General features: G+C 52.5%; 1 protein-coding gene across 2 annotated transcripts in view; it reads left to right on the plus strand.

The window, feature by feature from the left end:
• The first annotated feature begins 7,790 nt into the window (after positions 1 to 7,790).
• The window catches only part of XXYLT1 (xyloside xylosyltransferase 1), a 52,179-nt gene continuing 41,439 nt past the window's right edge, over positions 7,791 to 18,530 (plus strand). The window contains exons 1-2 of one of the 2 annotated variants that reach the window (XM_074190587.1): positions 7,791 to 8,191; positions 13,139 to 13,286. In XM_074190587.1, coding sequence (XP_074046688.1) covers positions 7,805 to 8,191; positions 13,139 to 13,286 — 535 coding nt within the window. In that variant the 5' untranslated portion in view covers positions 7,791 to 7,804. Of the gene's footprint in view, positions 8,192 to 8,902; positions 9,041 to 13,138; positions 13,287 to 18,530 lie in introns of those variants that run through there. The other variant, XM_074190588.1, reaches the window with a different exon arrangement.

An 18,530-nucleotide genomic window follows, 5' to 3' on the forward strand; every position in this document is an offset into this window, starting at 1 on the left:
AGACCTGAGGTAGACACAATTCCGTTTTTGATTGGCAAGTATATGACTGGCATTCTGACAATGTGACAGGCCCATTGTAGTTGTGTTCTCTGTAGGAATATTGGAATGCTTGGAAGTATAGCTTGAGAAAGGACCTCAGGGCCTGGTACTTTCTCCCACCAGGTGATCTTCAGAATCTTCCTAAGACAATTTGAATGGAAGGGATTCAGTTTCCTGGCATGGCGCTGGTAGACTGTCCCAGTTTCCTGGATATGTAGTAATGAAGTCAGCACAATGGCTCTGTAGACCTTCAGTTTGGTAGTCAGTCTAGTCTTCTCTCCCTCACTTTCTTTGGCTGCCCCCTAAACACTGAGCTAGTTCTGGCAATTTGAGCGTCAACCTCATTGTCAAAATACCTCATTGAAAAGGACACTGTCAAGGTAAGTGAACTTGTTCACAGTACTCACAACTTCTCCATTTATTCTAACCAGTGGTTCCACATCTGGATGGCATGGTGCTGGCTGATGGAGCACCTGGGTTTTGTGGTGTTCATTGTTGGCCAAAATGAGCACAAGCAGCAGAGAATCAACCAACATTTATTGCATCTCAGCTTCTGCAAACAGAAGATAACTGCACCAACTCTCTCTCCAGTTTAGTCTTGGCTTGTAACCTTTTCAAGTTGAAATATTATCATCAGTGCGGTAGTTGACCTTGATGCTGTGTTTATCCCTGGGGAAGGCGTTTGATAACATGACTGAAAACATCATACTAAAAAGATAGGAGCAAGGGCACAGTCTTGTTTCACTCATGTGACTAGGAGTCATAAGAACATTGTCCACTAGCCAGAACCCAGGTAAGCATGTCACCTTGAGCCTGATGTGCCATACTGATGAACTCTAGACAACTAAATTTTGCCTTAATTTTCCATAAACCTTCAACTGACAATATCAAATTCCTCGATCAGATCTACAAATGTCATACTGACCTCTGTTGTGTGTTTTTCCTGGAGTTGTCATACAGCAAGCATATTGATTGTCCTCAATCTTTTCTGAAGCCATACTGGCTCTCAGGGAGGTGACCATCTTCCAAGTGAAGGATCAGCCTGTTGAGAAGGAATCTGGCAAGAATCTTTACCAGCAATGACTAAAAGGGAAATAACCCTGTGATTGTCACAGGACAATTATTCCCTTTACCTTTATAGAGATGGGTAATGGAGGCATCCTTGAATTCTTGGGGGATAAGCTCTTCATGCCATATAACCTGGAAAAGTTCAGTCAGTTTTTGGATGAGCAACAGACCCCACACTTTGTTGATCTCAGCTGAAATAGGATGAGCACCAAATGCGTTGCCATTTGAAAGGAGCCTAATGGCGAGCTAATGGCATTCAAAACCTCTTCTTCAGTTGGAACTTCAGTTTGTAATGGACTGACTTCAACTTGAGGTAAATAGTGCTTTCTGCATTGATTGATATGGTCTGTTAAAAACATTATGGGAGTGGCTAGGTTGCACAGTAGGTAAAGCACCAGCCCCGGAGTCAGGAATACCTGAGTTCAAATCTGACCTCAGACACTTAATAATTACCTAGCTGTGTGGCCTTGGGCAAGCCACTTAACCCCATCTGACTTGCAAAAACTAAAAAAAAAAAAAAAACCCAAAACATTATGGAAGTGTTCAGCCCATCTCTCTCTGGGATCATGTCCCTATCGTTGATCAATATGGATCCATCTGCACTGAGTAGTTGAGATGCACTATATGTCTTTAGCCCTTAAATAGTCTTCAGCATGTCATAAAAGTACTTTGGATTGTTACTAGCTGTACAAAACTGAATTTCATCAGCCTCCTTACTGAGCCAAGAGCATCTCTCTAAGCTAAGTACTTTTGATGGAATTAAATGCTGCCTTCTTAGAAATGGATGAACGACCCTGATGGTAAAGCCCTGTGGAAGTTTCTTAATAAATGTTGGTTTGCTTGTTAGGAAGTTTCAGAGGCAAATTTGTACTTAATGATCAGCTTGCAGTTATACTTCCCATGGGCCCAATATTGTGACAGATGGTAGGGATCCAAAGAAAAAAATCCATAGGAGGAGGCCTATATGCATCTATATATATAACTATATATATATATATATATATATATATATATATATATATATATATAATGATAGGCTAATTGGGAGCTGGGAAGATTCAGGATAGAAGGTAGTGGTTCCACTGAACTTTGAAGGAATCTAGTGATTTCTAGAGGCAAAGGTGAAGACAGCATATTCCTAGGGAAAAGAAGGGAGGAGGAATGGGGCACAGCTTGGACAAAGACTTGGAGTCTGGAGATGGAATGTTGCCAATCATTCATTCAACAAGGATTTATTTGCCTACTATAGGCCACACTAGGCAAAGTGCTGGGGATCCAAGTATAAGAATGAAATGCCCTCTGGTCTCAGGCAGCTTGTATTCTAATGGGGAAACAGCAAGTAAGAAATACACCAAAGAAAATCAATGTGTATATATAATGTTTTCTACGTATACACACACAGATACATCCAGTACCCAAGCAAGGCTTCATAGAGATTAGAAGATGGTTCCTGGAGGCTGACTCCTCCCAAATGGGACCTAGAAGTCAGGGACAGCTCTCCATCCCTTTACGTTGGAAGTAGCTTCAGAAGCAAAAAAGATTAACTCCCAAATGAATTTGTTAAGTGCAGAAGGAAGTAGGGGAAATATGAGAGAAATATGTTTAAAAATTAATCTGTTCCCTCTGTACTGACCATGGATCTTCCCCTACTTCCCATTCCATTGCTATCTATAGATGAAAGAAATCTGCTGGAATGAAAGAAAATCGAACATTTTATTTATGAATCCTGCAGGATAGAGGTGCCTCACCCAGCAAGAGGCACAAGGTGGTGTTAGAATATCAAGTAATTTACAGTCTTTAGAAACTCTTTCCCCTCCCTCTTGGATTTTCATAGGTTCTCAGAGTTTGAGTTACAATCCCATCCCATGACATGTCCCTAATATGTTCCCCCTATCATATGATGCATGTTATGCTGATGAGCCTCAATTAACCATGGGGTGAGTGGGATAATATTCAATTTCCTCATTGTGCAAACTCAGTTGCATTAGGTCAAGATCACACTCTTGAAGGGTAAAGGACTAGATTCTTCTAATCTTGGGTTTGTCATCTTTGGAATGGAATTAGGAGAACTCTTGCAGTTTTGTGACTGGCTGGGGCCATTCCCCCTTTGGAATGGATTTCAGAGGGAGTCTCCCCCTTGTGAAGACCAATGCCCTACATTCCTCACACCACATCAGGGAGGTGATGCCATGACAAGCACATGAATGGGATTTGAGTGAGGTACGGTGCTGTGCTAAGTCACCAGCCTCACTTGCTCCTCCAGAGCCATCTAGGGCAAGTGGTCAGATAGGAATCAAAAAGTCTAGAGATGAACCTGGATGTGAAAGTCGATTAGGGTTAAGTGACTTGCCCAAGGTCCTGCAACTAGTAAGAGTTAAGCATCTGAGGTCACATTTGAACTCTTGGCCTCTCCACTCCAAGGCCAGTGCTCTATTCACTGCTGGGTGAAGAAGTCAAGGAGCTTTTAGTAAAGTTCCTTGCCCCTCCCTGATACCCTATCAACAAGACAATGGATCCCTGCCCGTCAGAAAAGATAAAGTCTTTGGACAGCTGCCCCTCATCAACATCTCTCATTAGCTCCTGGAGCTGCCCACCCTCCCATCTCTTGTCTTCCTGCTTATGTCACCAATGTTGCTGATCCCTCTTGGGATCAGTGGCATCCAATTGTCTCTACTCTGTATATATATATATATATATATATATATATATATATATATATATATAATATATATTTCAATAGTTAGAGAAACTTTTGTCCCTTTAAAAAAAAAGCTGCCTCTTAAAAGGGAAGATGAAGAAAGCAAGCATTTGCAGAGAAGCTCCTGTGGCTCAGGCTCAAGGGCTAAGCTAAGCACTTATAAATATTACAATTCTGGGAGGTGGACGCTATCATTGTTCCCATTTTACAGATGGAGAAACAGGTGAGGTGACTTGCCAATTATCACCCAGCTGGTGTTAGAGACTCCAAAGACATGGATTTTGGAAGTGGGGTGTCATGAGGTAGATTGTAGTCCAAGGAATGTCTGCTGGAGCCTAAAATGTTGGGTTGGGCCAGGCCATGGAGTTTATGTTGGATTCTAGGGGCATGGGAAGCCACTGATGGTGGAATAGGGGACTCCTAGAGCTTCTGGAATTTCTTTGGCAGTAATGTGTAGAGTGGATGGGCTTGATGAAACCAATGAGGAGCTGCTGCAAGGGGTGATGAGCTCAACTGGTAGCTGTGATGAGTACAGAGATGCAGGAGTTGAGGCATGAAGTAGAGACGGTGAGATATGGCTGCCAATTGTCTGTGTGCCGAGAGGCCAGAGTTGGGAGACAGAGGGGCCTGGCCTGACTGCCGTTTGAGTGAGCTTCATTTGCCAGTGGGAGAGGGGTACTATTGGGGCTGACAGAGGATTCTGGTCTGAAGAGAGAGCTGAACACAAGTCGAGAGGCAGAGGTGGAGAAGGAGGGGAAGAAAGATGGCACCTCAAGGGTTTTGAATAGCACTTGTTTAGAGACTAGGGCAGGAACCAGTGGAGAGAGAGCAAACAGTCTCCTGGAGAAGATGGCAGAGGGATGGATGAAGGGCTGGTCTGATCAAGGACAAAGGGCCATCCCCATCTAAGAGCTGGGGTCAAGCAGTGGGACGTGGTGCTATTCTGTTCTTAAAGGGGTTGGGAGAAGCATCTGGCTGCCATTTTGGGAGGAGGCAGGTGGGGACTTAAGGAGTTGGAGAATGTTGGGGTGTTTCTCTGGGGAGAAATTAAAGGGCTCAGGTTGGCTTGGAGAATATGGATTTTTACCCCTCCCCTCCCCCAGTTCTGTCCTGGACCCTCTTCTTCACCTTCATTGCTTCATTATTTCGACTGAGGAATCTCATCAACACCCATGTGAAAGGTCAGAAGGTGAGGTCAGAAAGCTTGTGGTTTAGGGAAGATGGCATTGGAGGTTAGCAGAATGGAAAACTAGTGAAGGATCAGCCGGTTGGGTCTGAGCAAACTCCAGCACTGGGGAGTAGGGATATAGGAAGCATAGTGGTATAGCTTCCAAAGGAGTTGAGAGTTGTTTGGGATCTTTGTGGAGGGTGTGGATAGTTTGGGGTCACCAAGGTGAGATTGAGAAGTGTTTGGAGTTTCTATGAAGGTTAGTTTTCATTGATACTCAACCAGGCAAGAGTAAAAGCCAGACCTGGATCTAACACCATGGGTTGAGGGTTCATCTCTAACCTGATGATACCTATCTCCAAAGGGATGTTCAGGTGACATCCATCATAAAAACATGTCCAAGGCAGAATTCCTTCACCCTCCCCATCCTCCCCACTCTCATGGCCAATATGGTGCCAAGGCCTGGCAGAGATGCTTATTTGGGCTTTATCTGAGGAAAAAGTTGCTGCTTGGAGATTGCTTGAAGGAGGGCAAGGCCACTTCAGGAGCTAGTTATCACTGGTGGCCTGGGAGTATTGGGCACATGGCCACTTGTTACAGGCATTGTTTGTCTGTGATGACTTCTGAGGGCCCCTATCACTGACCCCCTGTGGATGGTTACCCAAGAAACTACCAGGAGGAAAAATGGTTGGGCCCCTCCTTGGAATCCAAGTCCATGGGGCCACTTAGGAGCAGAAAACAACTGGAAAGCTAGTCCAGGTCTTCTGCCAGAAAAGTCGCTATCAGTACTGGATGCACTTCTCCCCAGGAGGGAGCAGAAGTGATGGAAGCAGTCCGTCATCTTGATGTGAGTCAGCACTGGGATGGAGTCTTCCAACGGATGGGATCTGGGCTGAACAGAGATGTGAGGGAGGAGGGATGAGAGGCTGCCATTGGCCTCTGCTCTAGCTAGTTCCCATCAGGAGAACCACTCTCAGTTCAGGCCCCTTGGGCTAAGAAGGGATTGTGGATTGACCAGGAGAGTCAACAGACTCACTCCAATTCAGAAAGACCTGGCTTTGTCCTACCTCTGAACCCTGCAGGTGGAGTGACCCTGGGCAAGTCAGGCAGCATGCCCCAGGAACCTGCCAGCTAAGGAGGTGATCATCCATCCAGACTGCCACTGCTCCCAGCCTCCAAGGGCTAAGCTAGAGGCTCTGCTGGAGGAGGCCAAGCTCCCATGTCTGAAGGAGCAGTTCGTGATTATGAGTTCACAAGCTGTCAGACACCCTAGAGGAGGCTGCCACGAGGGAGAGAGGCCGGGTTGGCTCTGCTCAGCCTCACCTTGGCAGACCCCAGGGAAGATGATGGAGGCTCAACAGAAGGAAACCTTCCCGATGAGGGCTGACCCAGAGGGAGGAGGGAAAGTCCCTGGCCCTGGAGGGAGGGTTTTGAGCCATGGCTTAGATGATGCCTTCTCAGATGTAGCTGGCCAGGGGCCTCTGAGGCCCCTGAGCTCCATCTACACTGATTTGTGGGTCCATCATTGAGTCAGGGAACACCTGTTTGTGAAGGGCTTACCAGGTGCTAGGCTTGCTCTCATGTAGCTTCCCTTCCAATGGGGATACAGCACACGAAGGGGTGATAGCAATGACATCATAAACAGATCCGAAAGACCGAAGTATTGATCGAATGTGATTCCAGAGATGAGTGAGATGAAACAATCTCCCCACCTGCTACCCGAGAGATGGTGGACTCTGGATGCAGAATGAGACAGGCAGTGGTGGATGGGGCCAATGTGGGACTGTATTTGGTTGGGACAGATATTCAGCAACAGATGGGAAGAAGGAAAAAATGTCTGATAAATGAGAAAATTCATTTAAAAATCCCTAGCACAATAGTGGTAGAAAACCAGAAACAGTAGACCCTGGCACTGTATTGATCTGGGCAGTGAGAGAGGAGAAGTCTGGCTTGGGAACCTGAGGGGCTCCAGAGCCTTGTCTCCACGGGGAGAAGGAAGAGATAATGGGAGGTTTGGGGGAAAAGGCAGCTGGGGGGTGCTGGGCCAGAGCTGGGGAATCACCAGACAAATGAACCAACCTAGTTAAGGTCTGAACTCTCAGCCCCTTGGGCCTGAGGACTGGAGTCCTCCCAGATGCCCTGCCCATCTGACCGTGGCCTCAGTTTTTCAAGATGTTAGTCCTGACAGTGGTCAGTACGGGTGTTTGTCCTCAGCAAGGCCTGGAGACACCCATCCCAAGGAGGATCAGGTATGTCAAAGAAGGGGGAAGCCCAAGCAGGGAGGGTGGGGCAGTGTAGAGTGGGGTGAAGGGGAGCCTGGGGGATGAAAGGCAAGATGGAAGCCCCCCCCCCAGCTGCCCTTGGGGGTAGAGGGCCCAGGCAGTCCGCAGTCAGGGAGTCTGGGGCCGCCTTGGGTTTGGTCCCTTCCCAGACTCAGTTTCCCTCTATGTGGGAAGGCTCAGAGAATCAGGGGGAGCAGCTCTGGGGGGGGGCCCTGACTTCTAAATCCCTCCCCGCCCCCAGGCTTGGCCACGAGATCCCCGAGCCCCCCGAAGCTTCAGCCTTTGGAGGATAGAGTCGGGCCAGGAAGAGCTTAGGGCCCAGGAATGGGGAGGAGGGGGGCTGGCCTCCAGGCCCCGCCCCCGACGAGCTCCCCAGGCCCCGCCCCGAGAGCCCCGCCCCCGACGAGCTGCCCAGGCCCTGCCCCGGAAGCCCCGCCCCCGACGAGCTCCCTCAGGCCCCGCCCCCGACGAGCTCCCCAGGCCCCGCCCCGGGGCGGGGCGGCCCGGCGGGCAGCTCGGCCGCGGGCCCCGGATGCAGGCGGGCCCCGGATGCAGGCGGGCCGCGGGCCCCTCTCGGCGCTCCCCCGCGGCGCCCCCATGGGCGGCCCGGGCCCGCGGCGCGGCTGGCTGCTGCTGGCCGGCCTGCTGGGCCTGGGCGCGCTCTACTACGCGGGCTCGGGCCGCGCGCGCTCCCCCGCGGCGCCCCCCCCGCGGCCGGCCGGCCGCGCCTTCCACGTGCTGCTGATGTTCACCAAGGCCGAGCGCAGCCCCGCGCTGCAGGCCAAGGGCCGCGCCGCCCTGCGCTCGCTGCTGGGCCGGGCCCGCCTGGGCGCCGGCGCCGCGCTGCACCTGCACCTGGTCAGCGAGGAGGCCAGCCGCCGCGTGGCGCGGGGGCTGCTGGGAGAGCTGCTGCCGGGGCTGCGCTTCCGCTGCGAGGTGAGGGGGCGGGGCGGGGCCCGGATGGACGCGGGGGGGGGGGCGCCGCGGGGGTGGGCGGGTGGACACGGATGGACGGGGGGGGGGCGCCTCGGGGGGCCCGGATGGACGCGGGGGGGCGCCTCGGGGGCCCGGATGGACGCGGGGGGGCGCCTCGGGGGCCCGGATGGACGGGGGGGGCGCCTCCGGGGCCCGGGCCGTGCTCGCCCCCATCTGCGCGGCAGGTGACCCCGAGCGCGGCCCGGAGGCCCCTGGGCCCGGCTGAGCTCCGGTCCCGGAGGCCGCCGCGGCCGGGCCTGGCCCCGGGATCCGGGCTTGGAGACCCCACGGAGCAGAGGACGCACCGCGCGGGCGCCCGGGGTGCTTGCTTGTGGCGCGCCGCGGCCCCCCGCGCTGCGCCGCCCTTTGCCCTGGTCGGTGCCGCCTGGCCCAGAAGCTTGGCCGGTGGCATCGCTGCCCACGCGCCTTCGCCGTTTGGGGAGGGGGCGGCGCCCTGAGCGCCCCGGGGTCGGGCAGCCCGGCCGGAGCTGGGTGCAGAAGGCAGCGCCCGGGCCCCCCCCCCCGTCCCCCCCCCCCCCCGTCCCCTCCGGGCCTCCCCCCCCCTTTCCTCCGAGCAGCCGGAGGGCATTGGGCAGCCGGAGGGCATTGGGCAGCCGGAGGGCATTGGGCAGCCGGAGGGCATTGGGCAGCCGAGGGCATTGGGCAGCCGAGGGCATTGGGCAGCCGGAGGGCATTGGGCAGCCGAGGCCGCACCAGCCCCTGAGGATGGAGGCCGGCCGGAGCCGCCCCGGCCCGAGGCCCGCAGAGCCCAGGCCCGGCTGCTGGCCCGGGTGAAGCGGGCTTTGTCCGGTAAGAGAACCTGACCCCCACGATCCAGACCTCCGCAGGCCCCACCGGCCCGAGGGACCCCGCTAGCAAGAGGGGCTCAGAGGCCCGCAGGACTCCGCGGAGCGGTTCAGGGGTAGAGGAGCCTTGGGGGCCCGAGGCGCCCCGTAAACATTCCTGAAGCACATTCCGGGGAAGCCCCAGCCCTCGCCCCGCACAGGAGCCGCAGCCCCTCCGTGTGAGCCCCGTGGGGGTGAGGCGGACAAACGGGAGGGGGAGGCCTCTGGACTCGGCTTGGGGGAGGACCACAGAACTAGAAATGCAGTCAGTCCAGCCCTGAGGCCCGTCACTGCTGTGGAGAGGGAAGGGGCTGGGGGGGCAGGCGCCCGCCTGGCCCACGCTCAGTATTTGAGGAGGGGTATGCTCCCTGCAGAGGAGCACCGGGGAGAGCCGGGATGCCCCGCGTGGCTGAGGAGGAGCCGTCCCGTCGGCCACTGGGGGGGGGGGACTGGTGATGTCCTATCTGCGCCCCTCCGGTGCCTTCTCGCTCCTGGAGTCCCTGATCCAGAACCTTCTAGTAATGCTAGCCTGGGCCCCGTCACCCTCACAGTGACCAGGCCTCTTGCTCCCCTTGGTGACTCTCTGCCCCTGCTCCCCATGGGTGGGCTCCCCAGTGTGCGCCACATCTGACCCCAGCCCCAGGCTCCCAAGCCCCCCCGCTGCTCTCCCCTTGACCATCAGCCAGCAGATGGTGTCGCCGGTCCCGATGGGATGTCCAGTGGGGAGAGTGGGCCACGCTCGGTCACTCTGCAGGTCCTCGTGCAGCCCGGCTGCCAGGCGGGCCCTCACACCCGACTCCCCAGGGCTTGGCCTATCTTGCCTTCGCCAGGGCCGTGCCATGCTCCCTGGCTCTGCTTTCTTCCTTGGGTGACTTGCTCCACTCAGTCCGTCCTTCAAAGGTGCATCTCGGTTCTGAGCTTGGCACCTTCTCCCCTCTGGTCTGGGACCCGTGATCCCACAGGGGATGGGGTCCTCTATACAACACTTCCATGTCTGGACACACACAAGCCCATGCACACACACACGCCCAGGGTATGTGACCGATTCAGTCAGTCACAAGCTGTTTCCTCAGTTGATCCGTCCCAGACCCTAAACTGAGGGAGGGAGGGCACTGTGGAGAGGAGGAACTGCCGGTGCAAAGACACAGAGGCGGCAACAGTGTCCCAAGTGAGGACCACAGGGAAGACCAGTCTGGCCAAATTTTAGAAAAGGCCTTCTGTCCAACAAAGCTGGAAAGGCAGCCTGGGGCCAGGCTGGGGAGGGCTTTGAAAAAACTACAGGAAAGGTGGCACGTGGAGCTGGGGGCAATAGGGAGCCCCTTGAAGCAGATCTGGGCTCAAGAAAAATGGTTTTGCAACTTTCCATAGGTTGGACTGAAGTCGGGGGGTGGGGGGGACACCAGTCCAAGTGAGAGGGGATGATGATGATATTCTTTCTTAGAATTATGACAGGAGGTGCTGCTAGGACAAGCATCAGAATTGGATTGGAGTGAAGAGGAGTGCTGAGTCCCCAGCCTCATTTTCTCCTCCAGAGCCATCTGAGTCCAGTGGCCAGATACAGTTCAGGATGACTGGAGATGGCCCTGGATGAAGTGACTTGGTCTGAGGCTGAATTCGAATTCCCATCCTCCTGACTCCAAGGCCACTGTGCTATCTGCTGCGCCACCCAGTTGAGAGGGGAGGATGGTGGCTATGTAGATGGAGAAGAGTCCTCACGACAAAGAGGGTGTGGAGGTCCCAAGGGTGAGAGCGAAGGGTCCCGGATAATGCCTGGATTCCAAACCTGGAGACAGGAAGATGGCGATGCTTCTGACAGAATTGGGGAAGTGCGGAAGGGGGGTGTGTGGAGAGAAGAGGCACGTCCCACCAGCCATGGTCACACGTGAGAGCCGCCAGCTGTGGCCTGAACTGGAAGGCAGCAGATGCCCCGTAAGCCCTGAGGGGAAGCTCCTGAAGGTCTGCCAGGGGCCAGCTCAGTTTTAGATGTGTTGAGTTTGAGACATCAGCCAATTTGAAATAATTGAATAGGTAGTTGATGATATGGAATAAATGCATAGAGGATGTGTCCTTAGCAAACCATGAGGCCACTGAGAGAAAGGGAGAGAAACTGGCATGGGCAGAACATTGGGGAGCACCCGTCGTTTGGGGTGATGCTGATTCGTGTCAGTCACTTCCCTTGTGGGATTCTCACATCCCAAACCCTGACCTATTCTTACCGTCTTGGCATTGTCTACAAAGAAAGGGCCTGGGTGAGCACCTGTGTTCCTCGGTCTCTGCTCCCCCCCAACCCCTCCCAGATCTTTCTGATAGGAGCAGGAGGTGTGAGAAGCCAGCCACCACAGTGTGGATTCCTCTTTGCAGCTTGTGTGGCCAGATGCCCTGAGCTAAGCTGAAGAAGGCATGCCCACCCTTGCCCTTCGGAGCCCCCTAGACCGCCCTGCTCACCCCTTTGGCTGACAGACTGCCTGTTTGTCTGAGGGTCTGGAATTCTGCCTCTTAGACTGGGGGGGGGGCCCTGTCTGGAGCTGGCATGTTGTAGTTAGATGGAGATGCACCCGTTGGTGGTGTTGAGCCGGTCAGCACGCCCGCTGGAACCAGCTCATCTGCTCTGACACCCGTTCTGTGTAGCCAAGACTCATGACTCTTCCCGAAGTGAATTATCCTAAATTCTGAATCTTTAGACTCCAAATTAATGAGGTCCCCAGGTGAGTCATTGTGTACAGCTGAAGGGACCTCAAAGGCAACTAATCCAAGGCCTAAAGTTACCCAGGTAGCAAGGACCAGAAGTAGGATTTGAACTCAGGTCTTTTGACTCGATGCAGAGTTTGCTTGGTGTCATTCTGCGTGTCTCTCATGCCGTAGTAAACCTGGCAGATGTACTTAATAAGTATCGATTAATTCTCTGCACAAGCCAGGTGCCCCTGAGCCAGGAGGACTTCGCAACTCTGGCTCTGGAGAGCCTGCCCTCTCCCTGGGGCTTAGTAGCCCCTTTGCCTCAGGTGTCCCCTCCTGCCTCAGTTCCCAGGCATGTTTTTCCTCTGTCCTTTCTCTTACCCTTCTCATCTCTCCTTTCTTGACTCTGAGAAGGCCATAGGGACCTGACCAGAGCTGGCCCCTGGCAGACCATCAGGGAACTTCCTCTCAGGGCTTATGGGGCACCTGCTGCCTTCCAGCTCAGGCCGCAGCTGGCGGCTCTCACGTGTGACCAAGGCTGATGAGACCTCATCTAGCCCAGGAAGGAGGGTCACTGTAGACCTGAAATGGAATTGTTGAGAAGGAAGAGAAGGGAGGGAGGGAGAGCAAGAGCTAGAGAAAGAAATGTGCTTCTGTCTTCCCTTAGAGTCCATCACTATCAGGAGGTGGGCAGCACCTTTCCTTATGAGTCCTTTGGACTTGTGCTTGGTAATGAGCTGGTCGGAGTTCTAAGCTAGTGATGTTTACATTGTTCTCTTCACCTCCCTTTGCATCATTTCATATAAGTCTTCCCAGATTTTTCTGAAGGCATCCTTTTCTTCAGTTCTAACTAAATAGTATTCCTCTGAACCATACACAACTTGTTCAGTTATTCTCCATTTGCTGGACATTCCCTCAGTTTCTAATTCTTTGCCACCACAAAGAACCAAATGATTTTTGCAAAGGGATCTTTTCCCTTTTTCATCTCTTTGGTCAATGGGTGTGCACAGTTTAAGAACTTTGGGAACAGACTTCCCAATCGGGTGGTGGGTAGGTAGGGAACAGTCTCACTCCTTGGTAGCCCCCGGTCTGATGACGGGTGGTTTTTCCTGGCTTATTGAATGAGTATTAAGTCCTTACTGGGAGCAAGACTTTGGGCTTGGGGTTTGGACTTGGAAAAGAGCTGGCAGCTTGTGGTCAGTCCTGCCAAGCTGAGAAACCCTAGCCAGGAACCATCTGGTGGGGGGTTGGGAGCCAAGCATATGCTTTGGGGCTTCATGGGGAGGTGTGGAAGGGAATTAAAGGGGGGGCTTGGCACAAGTGGAGAAAAGACCATGAGGAGTGTAGGGGTGTAGGCCTCCTCCCCTAGGCTCTTCTCTTCCTCCTGCAGGTCATCTTCCATGATGTCGATGTCCTGACTGAGAAGCTGTTCCCTGTGGTGGAGGCCATGCAGAAGCACTTCAGTGCAGGCTCTGGAACCTACTACGGAGACTCCATCTTCTTCTTGTCTGTCGCCATGCACCAGATCATGCCCAAGGGTAAGGGAGCTGGGGGCCAGGGGTGCAGCCGAAGGACCCTTCTATGTCTTCCTTCTTTCCTGAAGTCCTCTGGGTGTCCCAGTGGAATGAGTGGGAGATGGGGTGTTGACTAGAGGGGAGGGAAGAGGCCTCATTTTGGAGTCTGTTGTCAAGGTCATGCCTCATGGGGCAGAGGAGGCCTCTGGTCTGGACCCAGAGAAACCTGGTTTGAAATTCAGATTCTGCCGGGTTATGTGATCTGGGACACATCATTGCCCATCTCTGGGTGGCACTGGACTCAGACATATTCTGGTTAGGTTGGACTTGATGTCCCCTACATCCTTTTCCTGTTAAGTCTGATTTTTCTGCCCCTATCCATCTTTTTTATTTAATTTTGTTTTTTAAGTTTTTCAAGGCAAATGGGGTTAAGTGGCTTGCCCAAGGCCACACAGCTAGGTAATTATTAAGTGTCTGAGACCGGATTTGAACCCAGGTACTCCTGACTCCAAGGCCGGTGCTTTATATCCACTACGCCACCTAGCCGCCCCACGTGCCCTATCCATCTTATCACTGACTGGTAGAAATGATGGTTACTGCTCTGCTACCAGGGGTGGAGGGCTGAGGAGAGAGATATTTTTACTATCTGGTATCCTGACAATACTGGAGGATGATGCAGTTGGATCTAGGAGAGCTCTATGGGCCTCAGAAGCCTGGCCTGGATCAGGGGACCTGGGATAGAGCCAGCATCTTCTGTTGAGTCCTTACCCTTCAGAGCCATTGCCTTTGGACCGACGGAAATGTCTCTGTCCTATGACCCCATGGCTCTTCAGGAAGGGGTTGAAACATGGGATTGGGTAGAATCAAGTTGTATATCTCTTTAGCTGTTTGGTGACTCCATGAATATGCACCTTCATCTCCCCGTTATTGGTATAGACCTAGCCTACTGTGGGGTTAGAGGAGGAGCACGTCTTACCTGTAAATTACGATCTGACCCTTGAACCATTTCCTATGACCAGGTTGTCTGTCTGCACCAAACGGCTTCAGTTTTTTTGGCTCACATACCACATCCATGAAAAATTTTGGTGCATGCATATATGTTTTGTTGTTCAGTTGTTTTTCAGTTGTGTCCAATTCTTCATGGCCCCTTTTGAGGTTTTCTTGGCAGAGATCCTGGAGTGATTTGCCATTTTTCTCCTCTAGGTCATTTTATAGATGAGGAAACTGAGGCAAACAGGGTTAAGCGACTTGGCCGGGGCCACACAGCTCATCGGTGTCTGAGGCCACATTTGACTCAGGAAAATGAGTCTTCCTGACTTTAGGTCTTCAGCACTGTGTGCACTATGGTGACTCCAAACTCTATAGATTTACCCATTTATAAGCTGTATAAATAAATATATTCCTCAGTTAATAATTGTGTGCTTTTTCCAACTTATAACAAAAATAGAAATTAAAAAAGGATGGGGCAGCTAGGTGGTGCAAAAGGAACACTGGCCCTCTAGTCAGGAGGCCCTGAGTTCAAATGTGGCCTCAGACACTTAATAATTACCTAGCTGTGTGGCCTTGGGCAAGCCACTTAACCCCATTGCCTTACAAAAACTTAAAAAAAAGAAAAGAAAAAAAAAGTTAAAGAAAATTAAGAAATTTGAAGAATTTTTTTTTTAAATAAAGACAATTGGGGCAGCTAGGTGGCGCAGTGGATAGAGTACCAAGCCCTGGAGTCAGGAGAGCCTGAGTTCAAATCCACCCTCAGACACTTAATTACCTAGCTGTGTGGCCTTAGGCAGGTCACTGAACTCCATTGCCTTGCAGAAACAAAACAAAAGGATAAGATAAAGGTAACAAATTATTTGACTCTGGAAACGATGGGAACCATTGAAATTTATTTAGTGTGATGGGGGGAAGAGAATGACATGGTTAGACCTGCTTGTTAGAAAACCACTTTGGTGACTGAATGCAGGATGGCGTAGAGTAGAGAGAGGCGACCCCTCATCAGCTACTGCAATAGTCCAGTTGTAAGGTGATGAGGATCTGCACCGGGGTGGGGGGGTGTCCAAGCAGGGAAGCATCAGAGGTGCAATAGAGGAGAGATGATGGAGAGAAGAGATGCTGCAAGGGTGCACCAAAGAAGAAATACGGCAGAGGTGAAACAGGAGAGATGATGGAGGGGGAAATTGAGAAGTCTCGTACCGATATTGGATCTTGGGGGTGGGAGAGGGAAGAGTCCAGGAGGACTCACTCCTAAGGTGTGAGTCTGAAGGGCTGTAAGGACGGAGATGCCAGTGCCCTCTGCAGTAAGAGGGAAAGTGGGAGGGCTTTAGGGGAAAAAAAGATAAAATGAAATCTGCCATCCATGCTTCTCCTTCAGTGAGATTCATTTTGTCCCATTCATAACAAAAGGGAGCTGGGACTTGGACTATCATTTGGTGTTGGACTATCATTTGGTGTTAACTTCTTGGCTCCTTCCAAAGTGGGGGTGATCTGACCTTTGGGGAACAGAGACAATCCTGGAGGGTTGTAGTTTCCTAGTGGTTTCTAGATAGGTTTCTAGGAGGTTTCCTAGTGACTGCTCAGTTGGTGGTGGGATTTCCTTGGGAGCACTTCAGTTATAACCACTTAAGAGGGCCTGAGCCCTGCTCAGCATGGGGGGAGGATGGGAGCTAGTACAAGAGGGTGGGATGGAGGGGAGTGGGACAGTATTGGGGTCCAAGGGCAAGAGCGAAGGCCACATTGACATTAGTTTGCAAAGGAAGGTGTGACATAACCAACCTTCTACTCTTCTCAATGAGATGACATTTGTAATTGCTCCTATCAGTGGTGGCTGGCACATAGTGGGCACTCTATAAATTTGTTCATGCCCCTTCTTTTCTTCCCACCTTCAGCTTGGTTGTCACATGCTGCAGTCTCAAACCCCAGGATTCTTTGTAGAGCACCTAAGGGTAAGGTATTCAGAGACATAGTCAGCTCCCATGGCTCATCTGCTCCAATTTGCTTTCTTATCTATTGGGGAGGACAGAGATGGGTTCATCTGTGTCTCTTTAGGCCCAGCACTTGGTGCAATGCCACACATGTAGTCGGTGCCTACTAAACGTTCTCTGAATTGGATTGATGATTCTAAGGTATATGATCTCCATTATTCAATACTGACTCATTAGACTTAAGACCCACAGTGCCATGTGTGTGTGTCCCATTTGAAACAAGATGTCCTATCCTTGAAGAGTAACCTGGGTCTGTGCCCAGTCCCTGTGGAGCATTCTGCCAAGCAAGGATCTGCAGAGATGTTAACCTTGGTGGTTCCATTGTGTCCTGGGGCCATCAGGGAAGACCCCAGGGCCACATTGGCCTTGTTCTTAGCTGCTCTGCTGCTTGTCATTTGGGACTTTTTGCCTGTTGACCTCCTCCTTGCTCTGTCTTCAGCCCTTTTCCAAGACTTCCCCAAACTCACCATTAGCTTGATTTCTTTCTATTTATTTATTTAAGGCAATGGGGCTAAGAGTGACTTGCCCAAGGCCACACAGCTAGGCAGTTATTTAGTGTCTAAGGCCAGATTTGATCCACTGTGCCACCTAGTAGCACCCTATTAACTTGATTTCCCATGGGAGTAAAAAGAAAGCCCCCACAATTCTCCACAGACCCAAATCTGGTTTTCCTTGTCTTTCCTTTTCTGACCTTGTCCTCCAAGAATAGTCAGGCCTCCTCAGTGATCCCATCACAATCCCTGGCAGACAAGGACAGACTTTTGCCTGGGAGTTTAGAGCATCTCACAGATGTTAATGCCCAGTTCTTACCAGAATCCCAAGGGCAAGGAAAGTCAGGGCTCTCCTTTTCATCATGGTGGGCTTTCTTAAAAGCACTTTGGGGCCCCTGAGAAGTCTGCTTTGTGTCCATCCTTTCCAAGGTCACTTACTTGAGACCAGGGGCTATCTCTTCCTGGATGAGATGATGGAGATGAGCCAACAACCCTGCCATGGAATCAGGCCTTATGAGACTTTGGAGTTGGAAGTATTCACTTGACTCCATGGTGGGGCTGTTGGCTCATCTTGACTCCCTTCCCCACCTGCCATGCCTTCTTTATCACCCTGGCTAAGGTAAGTTCCTCTTGGTCTCACTGACCATGGCTTTCCATCAGGACAAATCTGACTAGTATGGAGTAATTGCGCCTGCAGGTCTGCCCTGTCCTGGGGCTTTCTGGCCCATGAGGATGCTTTGGGGGCAGTGGTGAACATTCCGTCTGATACTGTCCCCAGACTCTCTTCCACCCACCTGGTTTGTGATCATGTGATAATTTGGGGACCATGTTGTAAAATGAAGAAGGTTCAGAGTGCAGATTTGAGTCCTGTGGCCCCAAGTCCTAGACCCTCCCTAGCTTTCTCCCTAGATGCGGAGATCCTCTTCTAGGGAGGCGGCTCCCTGAGCCAAGGGACTGCATAGGGTGGCAGGGAGGGCCTTCTTGAAGCATTCAAGTTGTAGATTGGGACTGGAGTGCCTCGGCATCTGACCCTTCTGCCTCCTCCATGACCCTAGGCTGGACAGCTCAGTGGGTCCTCTGTGCCCCCCACCTGGGGCTTCCCCAGGGAGAGAGGAAATCCCCCTAGCTGGAGCTGGAGCATCCTATTCAGTTCTGGGCCCAAGGGGAAGGGCCTTGACTCCATGGCCTCTTTGGATCACTTGAGGCATTTGGGGTGTTCGGCCTTTGTTCAGACTATGGGGGGGTTGCGCTGGTGGGGTACTTGGCCACTGGGTTGCTGTGGGGAGGAGAGCTGTGCCCCCAGGGCAGAACGAGGAAGTGACAAAGGGGCAGATTCAGGCTGTCCCATCTCCAAGCCAGCTGCCTCAGAGGGCTTCAGTTTAGTGCGGGAGGGAGAAGGTGTGAGCTTGGGTGGGCTGTCAGGCCACCTTGGGCCTTAGGGGGTCTCTGCCAGGCTGAGGCCACCGTCCAAGGTGATGGCTGGGGTGCCCCAGGCCCTTGACTCCCAGGATTTCTGTGGGTCAGGGAGCACTCCAGATCACTGATGTCAGAGGCAGGGACCTGCCAGCCAAGGACCACAGGACCCTGTGTGGTGGAATGGAAATTTCCAGAGAAAAACAGGGACCACGGACAGTGGGGCTGGGGCTGCAGCCTGCTTCCGGGAGGACTAAGGGATCCCAGAGAGGGCTCCCAAGGTGCTTTGACAGAGCTTTCCTTTGGTCCTTGCCTCTGGCTGGAAGCACTCTCCCTCCTCCCCCCAGCTGCAGCCTGCATCCTGCTGGACCAGCAGAGATGGTCTC

Source organism: Macrotis lagotis, chromosome 6 (assembly GCF_037893015.1).
Source record: "Macrotis lagotis isolate mMagLag1 chromosome 6, bilby.v1.9.chrom.fasta, whole genome shotgun sequence".
NCBI classification, from domain to species: domain Eukaryota; kingdom Metazoa; phylum Chordata; class Mammalia; order Peramelemorphia; family Peramelidae; genus Macrotis; species Macrotis lagotis.